At 42.3% G+C, this 21,366-nt stretch overlaps 1 protein-coding gene across 1 annotated transcript in view; it reads right to left on the reverse strand.

The window, feature by feature from the left end:
• PER2 (period circadian regulator 2) overlaps positions 1-21,366 on the reverse strand; it is a 1,339,110-nt gene that overhangs the window by 921,890 nt on the left and 395,854 nt on the right. Inside the window, exon 10 of the mRNA XM_044070032.1 lies at positions 14,516-14,658. Coding sequence (XP_043925967.1) covers positions 14,516-14,658 — 143 coding nt within the window. The remainder of the gene's footprint in view (positions 1-14,515; positions 14,659-21,366) is intronic.

Here is a 21,366-nt window from a genome sequence, read left to right on the forward strand (position 1 = left end):
CCTCTAGGGGTAAACTGACCACGTGAATCCGGCGTGACTCCTTGGGATTTACGGAACCACATCTTACCACCCTTCTGTCCTTTGGGATAAGGCCTAGAAGGGGTGGAAAACGGACTCCAACAGCAGAAAGAGTCTTGCCGTCCTGCTCACACCTGGTCAAGGTCTCCTTCACCTGAGGGCCAAACAAAGCTGACCCATCAAAGGGAGAATTTGTGAAGGACGCCTTAAAGGGATCCAAAAATCACATAGCCGCATCCAGGCTTGGCGTCTAAGAGCCACACCTGTGCCTGCGGCTCTACTCGCCCATCCGCAGCATAAGATATTAGCCGCATGGAGGAGTTAGCAATGGAATTGAGGGTTCCTAGCTGCGAAGCACTCTTTTCTTGAGCCCCTGCAGCTGTAGGATCCTGAACTACTTCTCCCAGCTCCTTCAGGATATCTCTGGAGTCTGGTGAAGTGACAAAGATAATTCAGCGAACGCATAGCAAAGGTCGCTGAGGAAAACATCCGCTTGCGTACCTATCCATGGTCCTAGAGTCCTTATTAGGAGGATGGACGGGCACGGAAGGATCTGCAAGTTCCTTTTGGTGGCAGCCACCACCATGGCATCAGCGGGACACCCTTGGTTAGGAATTGTTTGTCACTAGGGGCAGTGATAAATTTAGAAGGCCTCCTAGGGACTGGCTCTACAGAGTCAGGAGCTGTCCACGCCTTCGTGCAATAACCTGCATAAGGGGGTCGAAGGCGGAGACACCCAGGAGGTGGAGGGCCGAGATCCAAACGCCTCTAGGTATACTGACTCATCCTCAGAGGGATTGTTGGTGGGCCAGTTTCCCTCTGTTTGAGAAGTTCTAGGATGTCTGAAAAGGAGACATCCTCAGAGGGGATCTAGGGGATCCCTCTGACTCATCAAAGTCAGTATCCGAAGTGACAGACTCGGGAGTCTACATGCTTCCTCTTACAAGTCCTCTTCCTAGGAGGATCTCCCGAAACATCAGGAGAATCCTCGGAAGAGGGGAAATTCCCAATGGGGAAACCTGAGGCGGAGGATCTCTGGGTCCTGTAGCAAGAGAAGTGGCAGAGATGTCAACAGGTACCATAGAGGGAGTAGTTAAGGGAAAAGACTGCTGAATGATACCAGTGGCCAGTACACTCTTCATCACCTCGAATGCTCCCTCCCAGGCAGGTCCGAGAGAACCCGCTCCAAGAGCTAGGAACTCCAGGAACCACCGAAAAGGAAGTCTCGAGGCAGATGTCGGAGCCGAGCTCCCCAAGGCCGAGGCTCCAAGGGGAAGAGCGGGCTCGGACAAGGGTCGATGCCACTCACCCTCGGAGGAGACCATGGAAGCCCGACCACCGAATCCCTCTAAGGAAGAGGAGATAAGAGAGAACAAGGAAAGACCTCTCTCAATTCAATGCCAGTCTCCTACCTCCTTTGACTGTTACGCCTGACTGTCTTGGGTCTTTTCTTTCACTGTCTATCCAAACCTTGTCTGGAAACACATCTTCCCCTCTGTCTTTCCCAAATCATCTTCAACAAATCTTCTGTTTGCTGTACATCTGACTGACTCAGTACTCTCAGACCTTCTCTGCAATTTGTGCCACCTTGACTTCTGCTCCGATATACTCAAATCCTTTTATCTGTTCTTTAATGTGCATCCTACCAACTGTTGCAGACTCATCTCAAACTTCAACTGCTTTGCCTTTATGCCCTTTCATGGCTCATGTTTCTGTGCCATACAGAAGCACTTGTCCTGCCAATAATTTCTAAACCTTACTTTTTAGCTTCTTTAGCATATTTCTGTCACACACTATCCTTGATACTGTGCAAGTTGGCTATAGCAGCTCTGAATCTAGCTTTGACCTCCTCAGACTTCCTTTTAACTATCCCTCTCAGATAAATGAACCTATTAACGGTTCCACTATTCCTCTTGTATAGCAATTTTCATCTCTTTCTGATTTCTCCCATTTGCTGACAGTTGTACTCAGTTTTATCTCTTGTGCCTTTAATTCTGCATTCCAGCCCCCTATCACTTGCTGAAATCTTTATTCAGAGTCTGCTTACAGTGCCTCATCATCTGCATACAACATCTTTGCTGATCTGTCCTCTTCAACCCATTTGCTAATGTAGTCCATCAATAAGAAGAGCAGTGGACTCAGAGAACTGAACACTGATGCACACCCACTCCCGCTCTTAAATATTTATTCACCAAAGAATGAGCCACCAAGCAGAAGGGAGCTCTGATTTTCATTCTTCAGACAGTAACAACATCAGTATAATATCTGCATAAAAATTCATGACATAAATTGTATTTTACTCTTAAGAGCGGTTTTGTATTGTGTGCAGTCGAGTATTTTAAATGTGAGGTAGATGGAGATATATTGGCTTTACACTGTAACAAGATAAGAAAGGATGCAGCTAAACAAGTTAAAATATAATGGGCTCTTGGGCTGCTGGGGAGGGGGGTGGGTGTAAAGATCTACTGAATATATTATATGAAGAATTAAAATAATTTCCCATTTTACAGGGTTGAATGTCTACATTAATGTCCTTAGTTTAAGCTACAGTAAGTTTTTTTAAATTAAATATGTTTAAAAATGACAAAATGGTGAAGGGCATGGAAATAGCAGTTGTCTTGTATTTGCAAAGTCATTAGCCTTTTTTCATTACAACATGCTCTCAATGGGAGACAAGAAGTCTACAGATGCAAGCAAATTAAACATGAGGAGTCTGAACAGTGTGTCCTAAGTTCAATTTATAAAGATTCTTTCATGCATCTGCAAAGTTACTAGCTGTTTTTTTCTCATTACCAGGTACTTCTACTAGGAGACAAGCTATCTGCAGGTGCAAGCAATTAATCATGAGACGTCTAAGCACTCCCTGCTAACAGAAAGGTATTAAGTACAGTGTCATTAACACTTAAAGACAATGTGCAGAGGAGTGTGTTACCCCTCCAGATGTTCACTGAATGGCAGCTCTACAAAGATCATAGTACACTTCAGCAGGAATGCATAATAACATCATTTTTTAGCATGAAAAACTGGTACCTCCTAGGAGCTTGTGAGACACACATTCTGCTGTGAGACTGTGGGTAAGCAGAATTAGTGAGGTCATCTCAATGTCAGAAATAATTGGTATCTTCAATTAATGGACATAGATGAAAGAGAAAAAAGTCACAATCACACATTCTGCAGTACATAATATTTAATGAGTACATAGCTATTCCTTAAATATCAAGAATAACTGGGAAGTTGGGAGGAAGAAAGTAGGAAAGATCTGGAAAGATTTGCTTAACAGTACTAATGTGGGGGGTACCAGCATCTAGGAACAAAGCTGTGGTAGCTGTATTACCTAAAGATGGTAACAACTCTTCATACCTAGCTTCATATACACCCATTTTAATTTTAAACCATGATTATAAAGTGTTTATGTCTATAGTAAGAGAATGGCAAAGCTGTTTCCAAAATGGATAGATACAGATAAATGTAGTTTTGTAGAGGGGAGGCAAACATTTCACAACATTAATAAAGCACTGATGATCCAGAGAGAAGCAGAATCTAAGAAACTAGTATTGTTGTTGGGTCTTGATGCAAAGAAAGCATTTGACAGTCAGCTGGGATTTTATAAGCAGAGCAATGGTAGTATTTGAAAATGCTGGAGTTCTGATGGGAAAGAGGGGTAATTGAGAACATGTTTTTTGGGAGCGTAACGAGTTGGCAGATTTTAAAAACTCACAATATAGTACTTTGCCAGAAATGTGAGGGGGAACAATGACTGCAACTAAGGAAATTATTCTTTAACGCTGGCACACATAATTTGAATTGTCTGATAAAATAATAGGGTTAATAAGGAGGCTGTATGAAGGGTCAGAGGCAATTAAAGTGAAAGGATTCCTCTCTGACAAGCTGTATTTGAACAGAGGAACAAGGTGAGGGGTGTTCTCTTTCCCTTTTGCTATTTGTTTATATTTAGAGCTACTGGCAAAGAAAATAACTTGGAGATAATATTTTTTATTTGAAAAAGCACATTTAATTGTGGTGTGCTTTGAGTCTTTTCAGGGTATAAAATTAATGACTGTAAAACAAAGGCTGTAGCAGTAAATTATGCTCCCACACATTAAATGGTTCAGCAACACCCATACTTGTGGGGACATAAGATTAAGTATTTTGGTGTCAGGATTAAAAAAGGGTTATGTTACGGCAGCTAAGAATATGTGGGAAGAGATTAAACAAAAGATAATACAAAAATTGAGACACTTGAAGCTCTTGGCTGTGTATATGGACACTAAGGAAAATATTTTAACCCTTTTAGTTTATTACCGAGATCAAAAACAAGTGGAGTTGTGGACCAAAATTCATAAAGAGTTTAGGGAATTTACCTGGAACGGGAAGAAGGCAAGAGGTAAGTGGGATAAGCTGATTCTCCCCAAAGAACAAGGTTCATTAGGCTTTTCTGATTTGAAGGGATACTTTAGAGCTATGCAGTTATGGCTTGTACACATAACAGAAGCAGAAGGTTAGGAGGGAGGTTGGCATAATGGTTAAGGTGTTTGCCTTACAAACACAAGGTGTAGAGTTTGATTCTCACATGGGGTAATTGGCTAAGCTTAAAATGGCCCACAAAGGCAGTTAGCCTAGTACGAACCTATGAACCCTATAAATGAAACTGGAAACGGGTGATGAAGTGGAGGTGGGGGGAGTGTTTCAAGAAATAAGGAGGGAGCTGGAATTTACTGGATAAAATTACAAGGAACCAAGGTAATAGCAACAAATAACTAGAGAGAGAAAGGTAAGAGTGGAGTGAGGCCAAACAGAAGTCTGGAATGCAGGTTAGGGACTGCCTTTCCCACCAGTGATTAATATCAGTGTATAAGCAAAGGGAAAGGAATAGGGGAGTGCTAAGTGAAGTGAGGTGAAAGACCAGTTCTGGTAGAGTTTTAGGTTAAATCAAGAAAACAAGCCACTATTAAAAAAATAATGGTCAGTAGAGGTCATACAAAATACAACATAACTACCAACAATCAGAGGAGGTTAGAAAAGACTGGAAGCAGACTGGAAAGGCGATTTACAAAGGAACAGCAGGACATCTGTGTGGCTTCCATGCATGCAACAAAGTCCAGGTGGTTTAGGATTTTTGCTTGGAAGTCTTTGCACAGGTATTTTTTAAACCCCAAACAGACTTCAGAGAATTTTTCCTCAAGTGGACAGAAAATGCTAGAGATCTGATGGGAAAGAGAGGGGTAATTGAGAACATGCTTTTTGGGAGTGTAAAGAGTTAGCAGATTTTAAAAACTTACTATACAGTACTTTGCCATGTGAAATGTGAGGGGAACAAATGACTGCAACTAAGAAAATTATTCTTTAGAGCTGGCACACAGAATTTGAATTGCCTAGACACTGTAAGACCTTACTAAGTTTAATGCTTTTGGCAACAAAAAAGCAATTACTAGAAAATCAAAATCAAAATCTAAACTAACTGTAACTGAAGTACTGAATATTGTAAAGGAGATAAAAGAAATCGGGGGGGGGGGGGTCATTAGAAAAGAGAATGAGCAAATTTCCTGGAAATAGAGTCTGTGGGGAACAATGCATGCAGTATAATGTTCAAGAGGAATGAGGTTTCAAGAATGGCAGGAATTAGGTAATTTATGTAATGCTGGAATGAATAAATGATAACTGAAAAAAAAAAAAAAAAAAAAAAATATATATATATATATATATATATATATATATATATATATATATATATATATATTACATATATATACACTGCATGAAAATGAGAATATCACTTTGGTTTATTTTCTTTTCTATTATTTATGTGTATCTATCTTGCTTAAATTTTGATTTAATAAAAATGTTAAAAAGAAGCACTAAAAATTGGACAAGTGAGACAATTACTTTGGAACTCTGAGCCCCAGTATGTCCGAGGAGTAACTTTCTTACCACACTTACCCAAAGCTTCTGACTCCCTGTCTGGCAAAAGTGCAGAAAAAGTGTTGTGGTTGCTGGGACATACACTGCACAAAATTAATCAAACAAAAGTCATAACAAAGATTATTAGTGGAAGATTCACTCCCTTTAGCCACTGGCTGTACAGAGCATTTGCTTTCCTGGGCAGCAGACACTGTTAGGACACCTTCTAGTTACCAAAATAACATACAATAACTGGCTCAATAGGAGGGATGCCCTAGGCTCTTTCATCTTCTGCCCTGATTCAAAGTTGGCGAGAAGTAGAAAAAAGAGGGGGTGTGCAGTCTCACTGATCCTGTCCATTTCAGAAATAATAGCCTCCAGGTCTTCAGACTCCTTTACAAATCCTTGGAGAGAGGGAGTCCTGCAATACACATAATCAAAACTCCACTGCCAATCACGAGTGGACAGGTGATCCGCTGTGGCAACCACTAACCGGGAAAAGCCGAAAGAAGAAGAAGAAGAATGAGGTTTAAGCTTGTAAACCTGTTTCAAGGAAGGGTGGATGTGTAAGGGATGCATGTCATGTGTCAGATGACATGGATCTTGTGCACGAACATGTATCCAAAGATAGTGCAAGGAACACAAAACGTTGCACTGGGTTCAGAGCTGATATCAGATCATAATCCCTAAGGTTGCAAGCCTGTATCTGTGACTCCCACCAGCACACATTTGCTTGATGTGTAGGTCCTGAGCTGCAAGGCCGGGTTTGAGCTAACCCAATCAATGCCACTCAGCTGAGGCTGAGGGAATTCCTAAGAATGGAAACCTTGACTTTGAGTACACATAACACAAGACCAGGTAGATAAGACATGACAGCCACGAGGTCTGCCTAATCAACTGTTGGGTGGCACAATGCCAGGGCACTTCTATGGGCTAGGCTTGTAAAGGCTCCAGGGGCATTAGCCTAGTACCCACCTATGAACTAGAGACAGGCAGTGCCAGCAACCCAGGACACATCTTCCGAGGTGGAGTCAGTGGTGTGCCTCCTCCAGAACCCTCATTATCAAAGAGATGGACTGTCTCAGGCTCAAGTCTTCACTAGTTGAGGACTGGCTAAGCAAATGTGCGGTCCAGGGGATGGTTTTATAAACAGAAGTACCATGGAAACAGCTAGGCCAAGACCCACCACAAAGCTTCTGCTCTTGTGACAATGTGCTGACTGATGTCCGTCCTTGTGTGAGAAGTGCTCCACCACCACCACCTTTCTTGATGAAAAGTAGACAAAGCTTCTCTTTTCAGCACTACTCTTGTACTTACGACACAGCATGACAATCACTCTCTTCCCTGCAGGAATACTGTTACAGATCTTGGCTGTTAATGGGACATGCATTATGGACATAAAAATGAAGGAATAACTAATAAAGATAAAAAGCCATTTAGCTTTGGCGACCATTACGCAATGGTGTTCATTTGAGACAAAGAAAAGCATGAATGCAGACAGTATTACTGTAAGTACACTTGGAAATGTTAAAAACATATAAACTATACACGTTACATAGGATCATAGGAGGTTACTAGGCTAACAGCCCAGGCCCTTACAAGCCTAGCCAAGTTCAACCCGTGTTCCTAAGGTTGTCTGGCTCAAGCAGACACTAAAATCAGCACCTATTGCCCCATTGCAAGAGGGACATAGGTAGAACCCCCAGGGTGAATTTCTGGTTACCCATCCAATCATCCAAATTACACTTACATAGGGCCAATGAGGGGCTTTGTTTGACATGAATAGGAAGCTTGTTCCAAAGGTGGGGCAACCTCTGTGAGTCAAATCTGTCTCTCCAGCAAGTTCTGTTGATGTCATATACCAGGTTAAGGTCCTTTGAGCAAGTGACCAGTGTGCCATTTGACTTGCGAATGTGCGGCACTTCCATTAAAGCTGGGTCAGAGATTGCTCTATATGCAAGGCACAGGTTGCCTCTGAGCAGTCTGTATGACGCAGGGTAAAGTGACAATGATTTTAGTCTGTCCGCATAAGACAGACCTTGAAGACTCTGAATTTTCTTTGTAAGGAACCTTTGTGGTCTCTCGAATTGCTGCAGGTGTTTGGAAAGGAACATACCAAAGGGAGCATTGTGCTCTATTATTGGCCTGATGAGGGAAGAGTACAGGAGGGTTATAACTTCTTTTTCTGGAGGCAATGCCCTTACTTATGAGATGAAGCAATATAAAATGTCCTTCATACCACTGCAAAGACATGGCTTGCTGTTGACTTGTGTGCCCAGATCTCTCACCACTGACTGTGTGCTTAGGATATTGTTATTGATGTGATAGTTTGCAGGAACAGCACCCTTGCCAAAAGGGATGATAATGCATTTTTCTGCATTAAGTTAAAGACCATGACTTTGGCACCAGTCATTAGTATGCTTAAGACCTTCTTGCAGGATGTTGACATTGCGCTAAGGGTTTCAATGACTGCTCCCAGTTTGCAGTTATCAGAAAACTTTGTCAGCCACAGTCTTTTAGTTTTAGCTTGTACTTTGGAGATGCAGATTCCAAACAGTAGAGGTTCCAGAACCAATCCCAGTGGAACACTGTCTATATTAGTTCCTTGAAATACATATTCATAGAATACATATTCATCGATGACTAAACAGTGAAACTAATTACTGCGAAACACGGAATTTTTCCCAGGGTTAGGAACCACCGGGCTATCACCACAACTTTGCCCTTTTCCTCACTTTAGTACAATCTCAGAGTTGATATATATAGTTGGGGGGGTTAGGGGTGCAACCCCCCCCACATTGGGGGGTGTGGGGGTGAAGCCCCCCCCACTTGGGTGGGTTTGATTTAGTGTGGTGTGCGAGTGCTAGAGGGCCAGTGCTTCCTAACCCTGTTGATGAATAAGTAAGTATTCAATTAATATGTATTTCGATTAATTAATATAAACCCAGAACACAACTGTTACAGTCTGCTGAAGGAGGTGAAGTCTCCTATTTTGACTGTATGAGTTCTATCAGTGAGCCAGTTTGCAACCCACCTGACAATATATGGGTTGATATCCAGCTGGGTGAATTCATCAATGATGCCTGAAGTAGGAGGTTGTGTCAAATGCCTTGGCTAAGTCTAGGTAGGCCATATGTACAGGTTTGCCCTCATCTAGGCCTTTGGTGACTGTCTGAGTCCACCAAGTTTAACAGGCATGATCTTCTTTTGACAAATCCAAACAAGGTGGGGTCGAGCATTTGGAGATTTCCTATATCTTTGTTATTAAGGTCCATGATAATTCGTTCCATAGCCTTGCAGATAAGGCTGTTCAGACTAATGGGTCTATAGTTCCCAAAGTCCTTGGATGCACCCTATTTGTGTAAATGGATGATGGTAGTGGTTTTCCATTCAGCTGAGATGAAGTTGGTGCTTAGGCTGTGATTGAAAAGTGCACCCAATGGTGATGTTAATTCTGTTTTAACCAATGAACACATCCCGGATATTGTCTGGTCCCACAGACGCTATGTTTTTGGCCTTGGAGAAGGCATTTAAGACCTGCTCCTCGGAGATACTAGGTTGGGAACAGGTGTTAAGGATGCTTTGGGATATATGTGGTGAGGACAGGGGAGTGAAGTTTTCACTGAACCTGTCAGCCACCAGGTTTGCAAAACGTGTCAGCCAGCAGGTTTGCAAAGTCCACAGGTTCTGTATATGTAGTACCACTAACTAAGCATTCAGCATAAATCTGGGCCTTACCTTTGAGGTTACAGATGTGACTAAAGAACACTCTGTGGTTACCTTTAGTTAGAGAAGCCAATTTGTAGTTAGCTTTGGAGGACTTCACTAGGAGTCTTATTTGCTTGTTTAAGTTGAGGAGGGAGTGTTTCCAATTTTGAGACCATTCCTTCCTACTATTAGACAGCAATTTTTTTTCACCTATTGTAAAGCCCTATTAATAGCAGTTGCCCACCAAGCAGGGTTATTTTTCCTTGAAGATCTTGCTTTGGTTCTATCAGGTACAGCAGAGTCAATACAATTGTACAGGTGTTCATATAATGCACTGGTGTATAACTCAGCATAGGTGTCTATTTCATCAGTGGGAGGAGGGGCTATGAAGCTATTTATGCTGTCACATAAGAGGCAGTAATTGGCCTTGGAGAAGTTTTTTAGTCTACTTGTTGCTGGGGGGGTTCTTGTATCATAACTACTTCTAGTGAGACTGATTTGTGGTCAGATCTTAGCAGGGATGGCCACATGCTGGGGGTGGTGCGACGGTCCCCCATATTGGTGAGCGTCAGATCCAGGATGTTTGAGACCCTAGTGGGTGTGTCAACCAGTTGGTCCAGGGCACTGGAGTTAATGAAGTCCAGAAACCTTTGGGCAACTGAGTTAGAACACTTAAAGTTTGTTTGGTGGGAAGTGTCACACAGATGGAGTCCCCTTTCTCAAAAAAAAAAAAAAAAAAAAAACAAGCAACCAACTAACAGCTGGAAAAGGAAAAAGCATCCTGATTAATGGGCTGAGATGGACTGCACATTTTGCCAACCAAGCACTTTCCACAGCAGATATTTCCCTGGATAAGTGCTTTTTTATAGGATGTCCAGGAGTTCTCTGACTGGAATCTACAGTTCTGAAGATCCAGTATATGACTGGTACCTAGTACACCAGAGGTCCAATGACAACGTGTTCTCAACATGTACATATGCCACATATGCCTGTACCTGTGTTCCACCCTTCATCCATGACCACGAACACTGCACAGTTCCACAGTGTAGTTCACACATTCCTTAACAGTCATAATAGCAGGATACACACAAACAGAAGTGAAATAATAAATAGCAGCAGCCACAGAGCTGTTTTACACTGACATCAGCATAACACAATAATCTGTACCCCAATTCTGAAGGAAATGGCAGATGACAGAAGATGAAAGATGAGGTCTGCAGTTTTATAACTTAAAATTATTGTACTCAACCAGTGTAACATCAGGAAGAATAATGTAGAGTACACAGAGACCGAAATGGACAAGGTAGTGGACTGACCATGAGACTGGTTTCAACCCCAAAGACAGAGGAATAGCCATATTTGTAGGTAGTTAAGATAATCAATACTGAACCAAAGAGGAAATCCATAAACTCTACAAGAAGACCTTAACTTTAATTGGTGAATCACATACGAAAAGAACCCCGTTTGCTCCTGCACCCATAATGCACTCAAAGGTGAGCTCCATAACAGGCCAAACCACCTGCTACATAGGTCATACCTCTAGGGTGTTGGATGACACAGACATCTGGGGGAACCAAGCCAGCCACAGGGCTGGCAAAGTTGGGAGTCAAATCTAAAATAATATCTATTGTGCTACAGACAGACCTAGCATTAAAGCACTACACCCTGAATGGAACTAGATGACATGTAGACAGACCCATAACTCAAGACAATAGGCATAAAATATGGAGATAAAAAATGAAATACCATATTAGCCGCAGTGGATACAAGTAAAACAGAACTAGGTATAGAACTGTGATTAAGATAAGCATAAAAATAATGTAGTGATTAATACATGCTGTCGTAAAACATTTCTCAAATAGTCTAGTGATATCACTGCAAGCAGCCAAACAGAACTCATGAGCACATTAAAGTGGACATTTAAAATGAAAGTGTGCTTCAGGTATGAGGCATCCAGAAAGTCAACTGAAGGAGAAGCCAACAAAATCCAATACATTTAAAGGAGTGCCAGTAGACCAAAATGTGCAAATACAATCAATCTTGGAAAATCAAAGCTGGAGTCATAACTGGAAAAACAGCTTTGAATGAACAAAATCTTAGCAAAGTATGCATACATATGTATACTGAACCTCTGAAATTAAATTGCCTGTACATTTTTTATTTTTTATTTATATGCTCTTTTGTATGTATGTATGTATGAATGAATTCACAATCATATGTAACTTGGACCTCTGAAGTTAACTTGCCAAGATTATTGCATGTACTGGAGCTTTTCTCCCTGGGCCTTCAGTGAAAATGGGATCTCAGGGCCCAGTGGACTATCCCAATAATCAAATGCCAATAAATAAATAAGCCTGACATGCACTGTAACATAATGGGTAGGATACACTGTAGTGAGTCTCCTCAAAATACAACAGATGTTAAGTAACAAATTTATATGCATGAAGACTTCCATAGCAGGGATGTCAGGAAAGCAAAACCAAACCAGCTGAGGTGAAAATAAAACAAGATGTAAAAACTGAAAAGTGTTTCAGGAAAATAATCAAAGGTGGGGATAGCCAGTAAACCAAACAGCCAGAAATAAAATCCCAGCTAAAAAAGTAAAAAAACAAGAGTTCATGCTACACTAAAGCTGCCAGCAAGGCATAGCAAAAACTCCCAAATTGAAAATCAAATCAACATTTAAGCTCCGATTCAATGCAGACTGGGAGTTCTCAGAACATGAAAGTCACTGTCTGCAGGCTAGGATTCAAACCAAAAATCCCACTATTCCTAGGTAGGACAAAAAGTCCACCAAGGATGAGGAAGACAGAAGCAACAAGACATTACTTAGCAAATTAAAAGTAGAGAAAACAGTCCCCACTAAAAGTCACCAGGTGTAAACCACAGGACAAAGCCAATGTCCAGTGGAGTGATAAAAACAACAAAAAGATTGCAGAAGAGGAACTCCAACATCCATGGGAAATGTAGGGTCAAAAGCTGCAGCAAACACTGCAGGGGTCGAAACAGTCCAAATTCTAGGAACCAAAGGCAAATAAATTCAGAGACGAGTTCGGAAAGCAAACAGTACACAGCACTGCAAAACAGCAGGACCGCTGAAGTCACAACAAGTGGCTGCTCCTAGACAAACAGCACAGCATAAATTATCTCAGGTTGAGAACATCAACCACAGAACAGCAAGTATAAAAACAGTTTAATAAAAACATGTAAAGGCCAGGAAAAAAAAAAGATAATCAAAGAGTATTCAGTCCATGATAGCCATCTATCATCATAACAGACCCCAGAATGGCTGGAAGATGGAGAGAGGAATGGCAAACAGTAGGAATAGTTGAACAGCTATTTTTAACAACTAGGAAGCTGTGACAGCCCTGGCTTCATGGCACAGAGGGATATAGCCACAACTGTGACCCAGACAACCCACATTCAATTGGCATCTCATGGGACTAAGCAGCTTACATTACCTTAACTTTTTTTTTTCTTTGTTAAACACCTTTACTGAATTATCACTTGTGACATACGCACATTTACATTTATATAAAAATAAACTGTATTAACAAGTTAAAATTAACAAACATTATGCTTCACATATATTGTTATATAACCTAAGCAATATTACATAAATTATTCAATTCCTGACCCCTTTTTTTAAACAAGAAACATCTTTATTAAACCATCACTTATGACATAAGCAATCATACATTTATATAAATGAAAACAAACCATACAGAGACACTCCCAATTGCAAACATTATACATCACTTATAATCTACCCAATTGTTTTCAGTCAAAAATTACATTGCTCATTAAGTCCTACCTTCTTTTAAACCTCATTCCTCCCCTGTACGTAATGATCCCACAATTCCCATTTTTTCCTATGTAGTTTGCTCTTACCTTTTTCTAAAGATTTCAATTCCAGTTGTTTTACATCTGTTACTATATTAACTACTTCTAATATAGTTAGTTTAGATTTTGATTTCCATTTTCTAGTAACTGCTTTTTGGGCAGCCAGCATAATTAGAGACAGCAAGGCCTTAACATGTCCAGGCAATTACGATTCTGTATCATAGCTCAGAAAAATCATCATCATCACACCAATCTGCCCACCCAACATCTCTGACAGTGCATCCTGCAGGGAATCAAAGTCACCAACTCACTGCGCTCCCATAAAATATGTTCCCAATTACCTCTTTCTTCCCAGTCACACCTCCACAATTCGCTATCTACTGGAGGAAAAATTCTCTGGAGTCTACTTGGGGTATACAAATAATCAGCTTGCCTATCTTGAGGGGAGGGACTGAGATGGGATATGTACCAGGATGCACATCTACAGATCAGCCACAGAGGCATACCTGTTTTGCACGAGGATGCTGTCTGTAAGAGGAAGGAAATAGGATGAGTCCTGTACGGAGGTATGTATACACACACCGAGTGCACTGTACAGCTTACCTTTAGGTGCTACAGGCATGCAACAGGTGTGGTCAAGGCATAGTTTAAAAAAAAAACTGCAGGATGCCCGCTACAATTTCCCGATGCATGGGAATGAATGAGCTGGAATAGCAGCATAGAACAAATAAGCCAGTTACACTGCAATACATCAGAGATGACTGATGGGCAGTAGGTGTTGAGAACAAAAAAAAGAAAGGAAGGAAGGAAGCTGTAACAGTAAAGTGACTTTCTACTGTATGTCATTTAGCAAGTGAGCCAAACAGCTTATTGTATGCCTATATTCTCTTTTGCCAACAACTACATCAGACCCATCAAGTGTCAGCAAGTCAACTCAGAAACCATTATTGAATCCAAACGACTGCAGCTAAGATGAGTGAATCTCCAGTTTTTGATTTTTATTAACAGTTAACACAAAGGTTATCATTAATGGCTGAACAAGCATTACCTTCATATCCAGAATGCACCCTTTCTGCTAGCAACAGGCAGCAAAGCTGATCCACTGCTTTTTCTGTGTCGTGCACATTCATTAGGTAAGGTGTCATTCGGAATGGATGATAACAGATCTCACCATCTTGCCGACGGCCACCACTGTAAACACATTAAAAAAAGGTAAAGAAAATCATGAACACTCACAGCAGCATTAAAAATGAGAGAAATGAATACAATGACATTTTTTTTAATAAGTGAGAACCCACATCCCTAAAAGGCTAATATGTTTATAATGTGGTCAGTACACATATAAACAATGAAGATAAAGTTCAACAGATCTATGGGAAGAGGAAAAAAAGTGACACATTCATACAAAATCTTTCATAAAACAGCAGAAATTGGTAGAATCCTGAAAGCCAGACAGGGTTTGCCTGAACCAAAACACGCCAGTTTTCTATTGAATAATTTTGACATACTTTTTCCATTTCTTAACCAGGTAAGCCTAGTATTCCTTCAGCTCATTAGGTAGAAATTTTGTTTTCAGGGGCCCTGGCCTGCTTAACTGATTTACCTCATTTTAGTGTTACCTGCCACCTGTCCCTCTTTTCTTGGGACTGTCCCTTTTTGGGGAGTTATGTTCTGAGAAAAACTAAAACATGGCAAATGTCCTTAGATTTTAGGACAAATATATTTTTTGCTTTTTTTTTTTTTACCAGTAGCATACAATTTAAAGCTATATACTCACCGTAACTGGACATCTGTGTTTTCCGTTTTCATTCTTCCTGGGTAATGGATCCATTCCTCGGATCTGAATTGGCCACGTACTTCAGACTTTGGATCCAACTCTCGAGCTCCTCCCTCTACCCAAAATGCCCTAGTCCATCCCCAGCACCTCACACTGAATTTGCTGCCAAAAACTCTAAATTAAAGTAATTAAAGGAAAGGATAGGTAACAGAATACGGCTCAAACCTGGAACAATAAGTTCCAACAAGAAAAAACATCAGGCCATTCCAGAAGATTACAGAAAGGGGATGGAAGAAATGGGAAGTTGAGGAAGAATGAAAATGTATGACTAGTTATGGTGAGTACAGTACATAACTTTTAAATCTGATGTTCTTTTCATTCTTCCTCTGTGAATGGGACAGAGTCCCCATATACATGAATCTTGAGTGGCCTTCATGGAAGGATATTCCGGAGAAACACTGAACTAAAGGCAGCTCTAATTTTTTAAATTAAGTCCAATTTGTAATTAGCAATAAAGGTAAGAGACAGGACCATGTTGCTGTTGCACAAATATCACCAATAAAAGTTCTTGTCAAAAAAGCAGATGAAGTGGCCATAGATCTCATTGAGTGGGTTTTAGGTGTTCTTGGCAAAGAAAGGCCCTGTTCCGAATAAATCCAGGAAATGCAATGTGTTATCCATTTAGCCAATGTAACTTTAGAAACCAGATAACCCAGCCAACTTGATGAAAAGGAAACAAATTGGTCTGTTTCTTTTTTTTTTGTTTTGTCTAAATAGAAACATAATAAAACTATGCACATCCAGAAAATGTAGCATGTACTCCCCTTTGTTTGAAGATTTTGGAAAGAAGACTGGTAAATGAATAGTTTGGTTAATGCTAGATTCAGAAGTCACTTTAGGTATTAAAAACGAAGGATTAGTCCGTAAAGTAACCCTATCTTTATGAAAGATAATGTAAGGACTGTTTGATAAAAGTGCCTGGGGTTCAGAAATCCTATTAGCAGAGGTGATAGCCACCAAGAAGGCTGTTTTCCAAAATACATACTTTAAATAATTTTTTTCTGAAGGTTCTAAGGGTTTTTTTGAGTCAAACCTTGAAGTACTACTGTCCAATCCCAGGGAGGTGAAAGATCTTTTACTGGGGGTCTAAGTAGGAAGGTGCACTTTATGAAAGCTTTACATAACTTAGAAGTAGCCAAACAATAGATTTTGTCCCCCGCATGGAAATTTGATATGGTTGCCAATTGTAGTTTAATCGTGGAAAAACTAGCACCCAACTAGCATATAGAAAAACTAGCGCAACAGAAGCTGGGGCAATGAAAGGGTCAGTGTTGTTTCTTAAAGCCCATAAAGAAAATTTTTTCCATTTGTTTTTATGATCTCTTTTGGTGAATTTTTTTTGCAAGGATAATAAAACAGCACGAGCTGGGGAAGACAGCCTGGGCTGTCTGACTATTAGTGGAATTCGAGAAACCATGCAGTTAGTTTGAGGGCTGGGATATTGGAATGATTCATCCCTGAGGGATGTAAGAAGATCTTTAGTTTCATTTGGTCATCCTCATTGCTCCTTTTTGTCCTTTCCAGGTGTGGTTCCCCTTCCTTTGGTCTCATCTTCGTTATCCTGGATACAGTGTCTCTCCTCGACTCACCCGAAGGGGGATCAGGGCAAAATACCTGCTGCACTTATTGTGGGGAGATGCAAAGAGATTGCAGCAAGTGTGGCCCCAACGATGGAAAATTTTCACCACCACTGATTGATTGAGACCACCTGTGAGGCATCAGAATAAACCTATCGAGTTTGTCCACTAGTACACTGGATTTCCCCAGAATAAGCATTGCTACTAGAAAACAGTTGCAGGCCTCCCACTGCCACACTGTCACAGCCTCTTAGCACAAGGGGTAACACTGGGTTCACCCTTGTTTGTTGATGTACCAGACTATAGACATGGTTTGAATCACAATAGTCCCTAGAGGAAGAGCATCTTGAAATGCCTGCAACTCTAAAAGGACTGCTCCCATCTCCAGAACACTGATATGTGAATTGGTCTCTCTGGGGGACCACGTGCCTTGGACCGTCCTTCCCAAGTAATGTCCCCCACCCCAACTGGGAGGCGTCCATGGTCACTGTGGCTAACTGGAGAAGGAGGACAAAGGGCAGGCCTAGGTAAATGCCATCTGACTGGATGCACCAGTGGTTATGGCATTTGCAGACTTGCATAAACTTGACTGGAAACAATAGGGGTTGTCAGAGAAAGTACAGTTTTGTACACTTACCATAAATGTAGATGTTAGAGTGTATTCACTGTTGCAGTCATCACCTGTGGGTTATCCCTGCTGTGGTAGCCCTCAGCCAGCCCAAAGATCAGAGTCAATGTTTTTCTATGTTGGCTGCTGTTGCTTGCTGCGTGACATTAAGTGCTATAAAGGAAGGCAGCCGATGTCATTACATCAGTTTTTCTTCCCCTAACCAGTCAGAGGCCCAAGTAAATATGGCAAAGGGGTCTTGGTGGCTAAAAGCCACCGTTAGAAACTTATGTCTCCCTAAAGAAAGAAGATATAAGGGTAAGGAGGGTGGGAAACCAGGACTGCAACAGTGAATACACTCAAACACCTACATTTATTGTAAATGTACACAACTGTACTATGTTCTTCGTGTTTCACTGTTGCAGTCATCACCTGTGGGACGATTCCCAAAGCTGAGGAGAGGGGTGGTAGGATTAGTAAGAGACATAGGAATGGGTCAGCATGCCCTACAGAACTGCAGAGGAAACCCTGCCCTGGAGGTAGGTGGTAATGCTTGGTAAAGGTATGGAGAGAAGTCCAGGTGGCAGCTTCCAGGATGTCCCTGGTGGGAACTCCTCTGAGGAATGCTGTGGAAGTGGAGGCTGCCCTAGTGGAACGGGTTCAAACAGACTAAGGGGGGAGTTTCCCATGCAATCTCTATCAGAAATGGATACAGTGCGATATCCATTTGTAAATGGTTTGTTTGGAAATGGGCTTCCCCTCTGCCCCTGGGAAAAAGTTGACAAATAGTTGGGTCTGTTTTCCTAAAGGATTTAGTATGGTTCAGATAGTAACTGAGCTGTCTGTGCACGTCTAGTGAATGCAGAATTCGTTCCCCCTTGTTTTGAGGGTTAGGAAAGAAGGTAGGTAGATGTATGGCCTGGTTGAGAGTTACATTAGATACCACCTTGGGCATAAAGGAGGAATTAGTCCTCAGGGAGACCCTGTCTGCATGGAAGACGATGAAGGGCTCAATGGCCATCAGTGCCTGAAGTTCTGAAACCCTTCTGGCTGAGGTGATAGCTAGGAGAAAAGCAGTCTTCCAAGAGAGGTATCTTAGTTCTGCTGAAGCAGCACGTTCAATGGGTAGTAAAGTTAGTTTTTCCAAAACATAATTCAGGTCCCAGGCTGGAGTGGGTGGCCTTCTGGGAGGTCTGATATTAGAAGCCTCTCTGAGGAATTGTTTAATCAAAGAATGGGAGAACAGGGGCTGTTCTGTATCAAAATGAGCTGAAGTGGCTGAAGCGTCGATTTTAGTACAGGAGAAGGAGAGGCCACTATTAAGTAGCTCCGCTAGGTAGTCCAGGATAAGAGGGATGGAAGGTTGTGAGGTACTGCCCCCTCTGGACTGGCTCCAGGAGCAGAATCTTTTCCATTTTCCTGCGCAAGATTTTCTGGTGCTGGGCCTTCGGGCCTCTGTGATAATGTCTAGGACTAGTTTGCTTAACAGCGGCCCCTTGTTTGCCTTTAGAGTATTAGCCATGCTGACAGTTTGAGATTCTGCAAGTCTGGGTGCACTGGGTGCAGCACCCCCCCCCCCACCTGAGTTAAGAGGTCTGAGATCAGGGGAAGCTGCCTGGGAGGCTGTAAGATCAGGCTGTGCAGTAAGGGGTACCAACGTTGTCTGGGCTAATCTGGAGCAATGAGGATGGCCTTTGGTCTCTCCTCCCTTATACTGATCAGTACCTTTGGAATAAGAGGCAGAGGAGGGAATGCATACACAAAGGGGGTGTTCAGAAGGCCAAGGCACCCACCTTCCACACTAGGTGGTGATATTCCCTGGTACAGAATTTCTTTCAGCTGATGGTTGAGATGTGAAGCAAAGATAGCCACCTGTGGAGTCCCCCACGGCTGAGTGATTTGTAAAACGATTTTTCTGTGAAGCTGCCATTCGTGGGGGTCCAGTAAGTTTCTGCTTAAGTGGTCTATCAGGATGTTGTTGATCCCTGGTAGGTATTGGGCTATCAGGTGTAGTCCCATGGAAGAGGCCATCAGCCAGAGGTTCATGGCTAGCCTGCACAGAGGGTAAGATTGGGTCCCTCCCTGTTTGTTGATGTACCACATTACTATGATGTGGTCTGTTTTGATAAGGAGAACCCCTGGCTTGAGATGGGGTTTGAAAGATGTCCGAGCCTTTTGTACTGCCATCATTTCCTTCTGGTTGATGTGTAAGGGAAGTTGATGGGCATCCCAAAGACCTTGCATGCACCTGCCTTCTAGGTGAGCACCCCAAGCTATGTCTGAGGCATCAGTGGTAATGGTCTGCCCGGTTGGGCGAAGGGTGAAGGAAAGACCCTTGTTCTGTTAACAGGCCCCTCCCCACCAGAGGAACTCAGCCCTTATACAGGGGATCAAAGGGAGACAGGTCTCTTGAAGTTGACAGTGCTGACACCAAAGGTTCTTTAGGTACCACTGAAGTTTTCTCATGTGAAGTCTGGCTAGAGGAATTAGAAGGATGCAAGATGCCATGTACCCCAAGGCTTGCAGGAACTTCCTCGCAGTGAGGGGACTTCTGGAAGTCAGCTGGGTAAAATAAAGAGGCCTGAAGCTCTGCTTTTCTGGGGATAGGAAGGCCAGTTGGGATGCTGTGTCTAGCAGTGCTCCCAAGAAAATGATATTCCTGGAGGGTGTTTGCTTTGATTTCTTCTCATTGATGGTGTACCCCAAGGAGGTTAGGAGGGTTTTGACAAAGAGGAGGCCCTTGAGGAGCTATTCTTTGCAATCTGCCTGAATGAGGCAGTCATCCAGATAAGGGTAAATTTGTATATGTTTCTGTCTGCAAAAGGCTATGGCCGGGGCTAAGCATTTGGTGAATACCCTGGAAGCAGTAGACAAGCCAAAGGGTAGCACAAAGAACTGAAAGTGTTGTGAGCCTGCTCTGAAGCGAAGGAATTTCCTGCAGGGTTTCCTTATGGGGATGTGGAGGTAGGCATCTTTTAGATCTAGGGTAACTAACCAGGCATTTTTTGTCAGCATAGGCAGCAGCTGCTGCAAAGTTAGCATTTTGAATTTGGGGACCACCAGGAAGGTGTTCAGAATGGATAGATCCAGGATGGGGTGCCAAGTCCCCTCTTTTCTGGGAACAAGGAATAGTCTGGAATAAAAGCCTTTGCCTGTTTGATCTAAGGGGACAGATTCTACTGCCCCTTGGGATATGAGAGTTTGGACTTGTTTCGATGCCTCTGCCCACTGATTTAGAGGTAAGTCTGGGTACTCTCAGAATTGGGAGTTCGCTGAAGGAGAATTTGTATCCCTGAAAAATTATCTTTAATACCCAATTGGTCCTTTGTTACAGAAAGCCAATTTTCTTTGCAAAGGGAGAGCCTTCCTTCTAGTTTTTGGTAAGTGAAAAGAGGGCAGAGGGGGGAAGAGGGAGTCATTGAGAGTTTCTGCCATAGAGGGATGGCTTAGAACTCCCTGCCTTTGGTTTGTAAGTGGTCCACTATTTGGTTCTCTGGTGTCCCTGGGATAGGAGTTTAGACGGTCTGTCCCTGCGGGGCTTACCTTGCCCCTGTCTGCAAGGTGCAGGAAAGGACCAGTGTTTTGAGGGAAAATTCCTGTTGAACCTAGGAGGTTGTACCTGAAGGAAATCTTTTACTGTTTGCCTAGTCTTCCATCTTTTTAAGCACCTCCTCTGCTTTTACTCCAAACTAGCAGTCCTTATCCAAGGGTGCACAAGCAATTTAGATTTGACATGATCAGGGAGAGGTTGTTCTTTCAACCATGCATGTCTCCTAATGACAGATCCTGACGCTGCTGGCCTGCTTGAGGCTTCTAGGGCGTCATCTCACAGTGTAATGAGTGCTTAGCCACTTTACAAGTATAGTGCAGCAAATCTG

The sequence above is a fragment of the Protopterus annectens genome, chromosome 4.part1 (genome assembly GCF_019279795.1).
Source record: "Protopterus annectens isolate FY-2018-M chromosome 4.part1, PAN1.0, whole genome shotgun sequence".
Taxonomy (NCBI): domain Eukaryota; kingdom Metazoa; phylum Chordata; order Ceratodontiformes; family Protopteridae; genus Protopterus; species Protopterus annectens.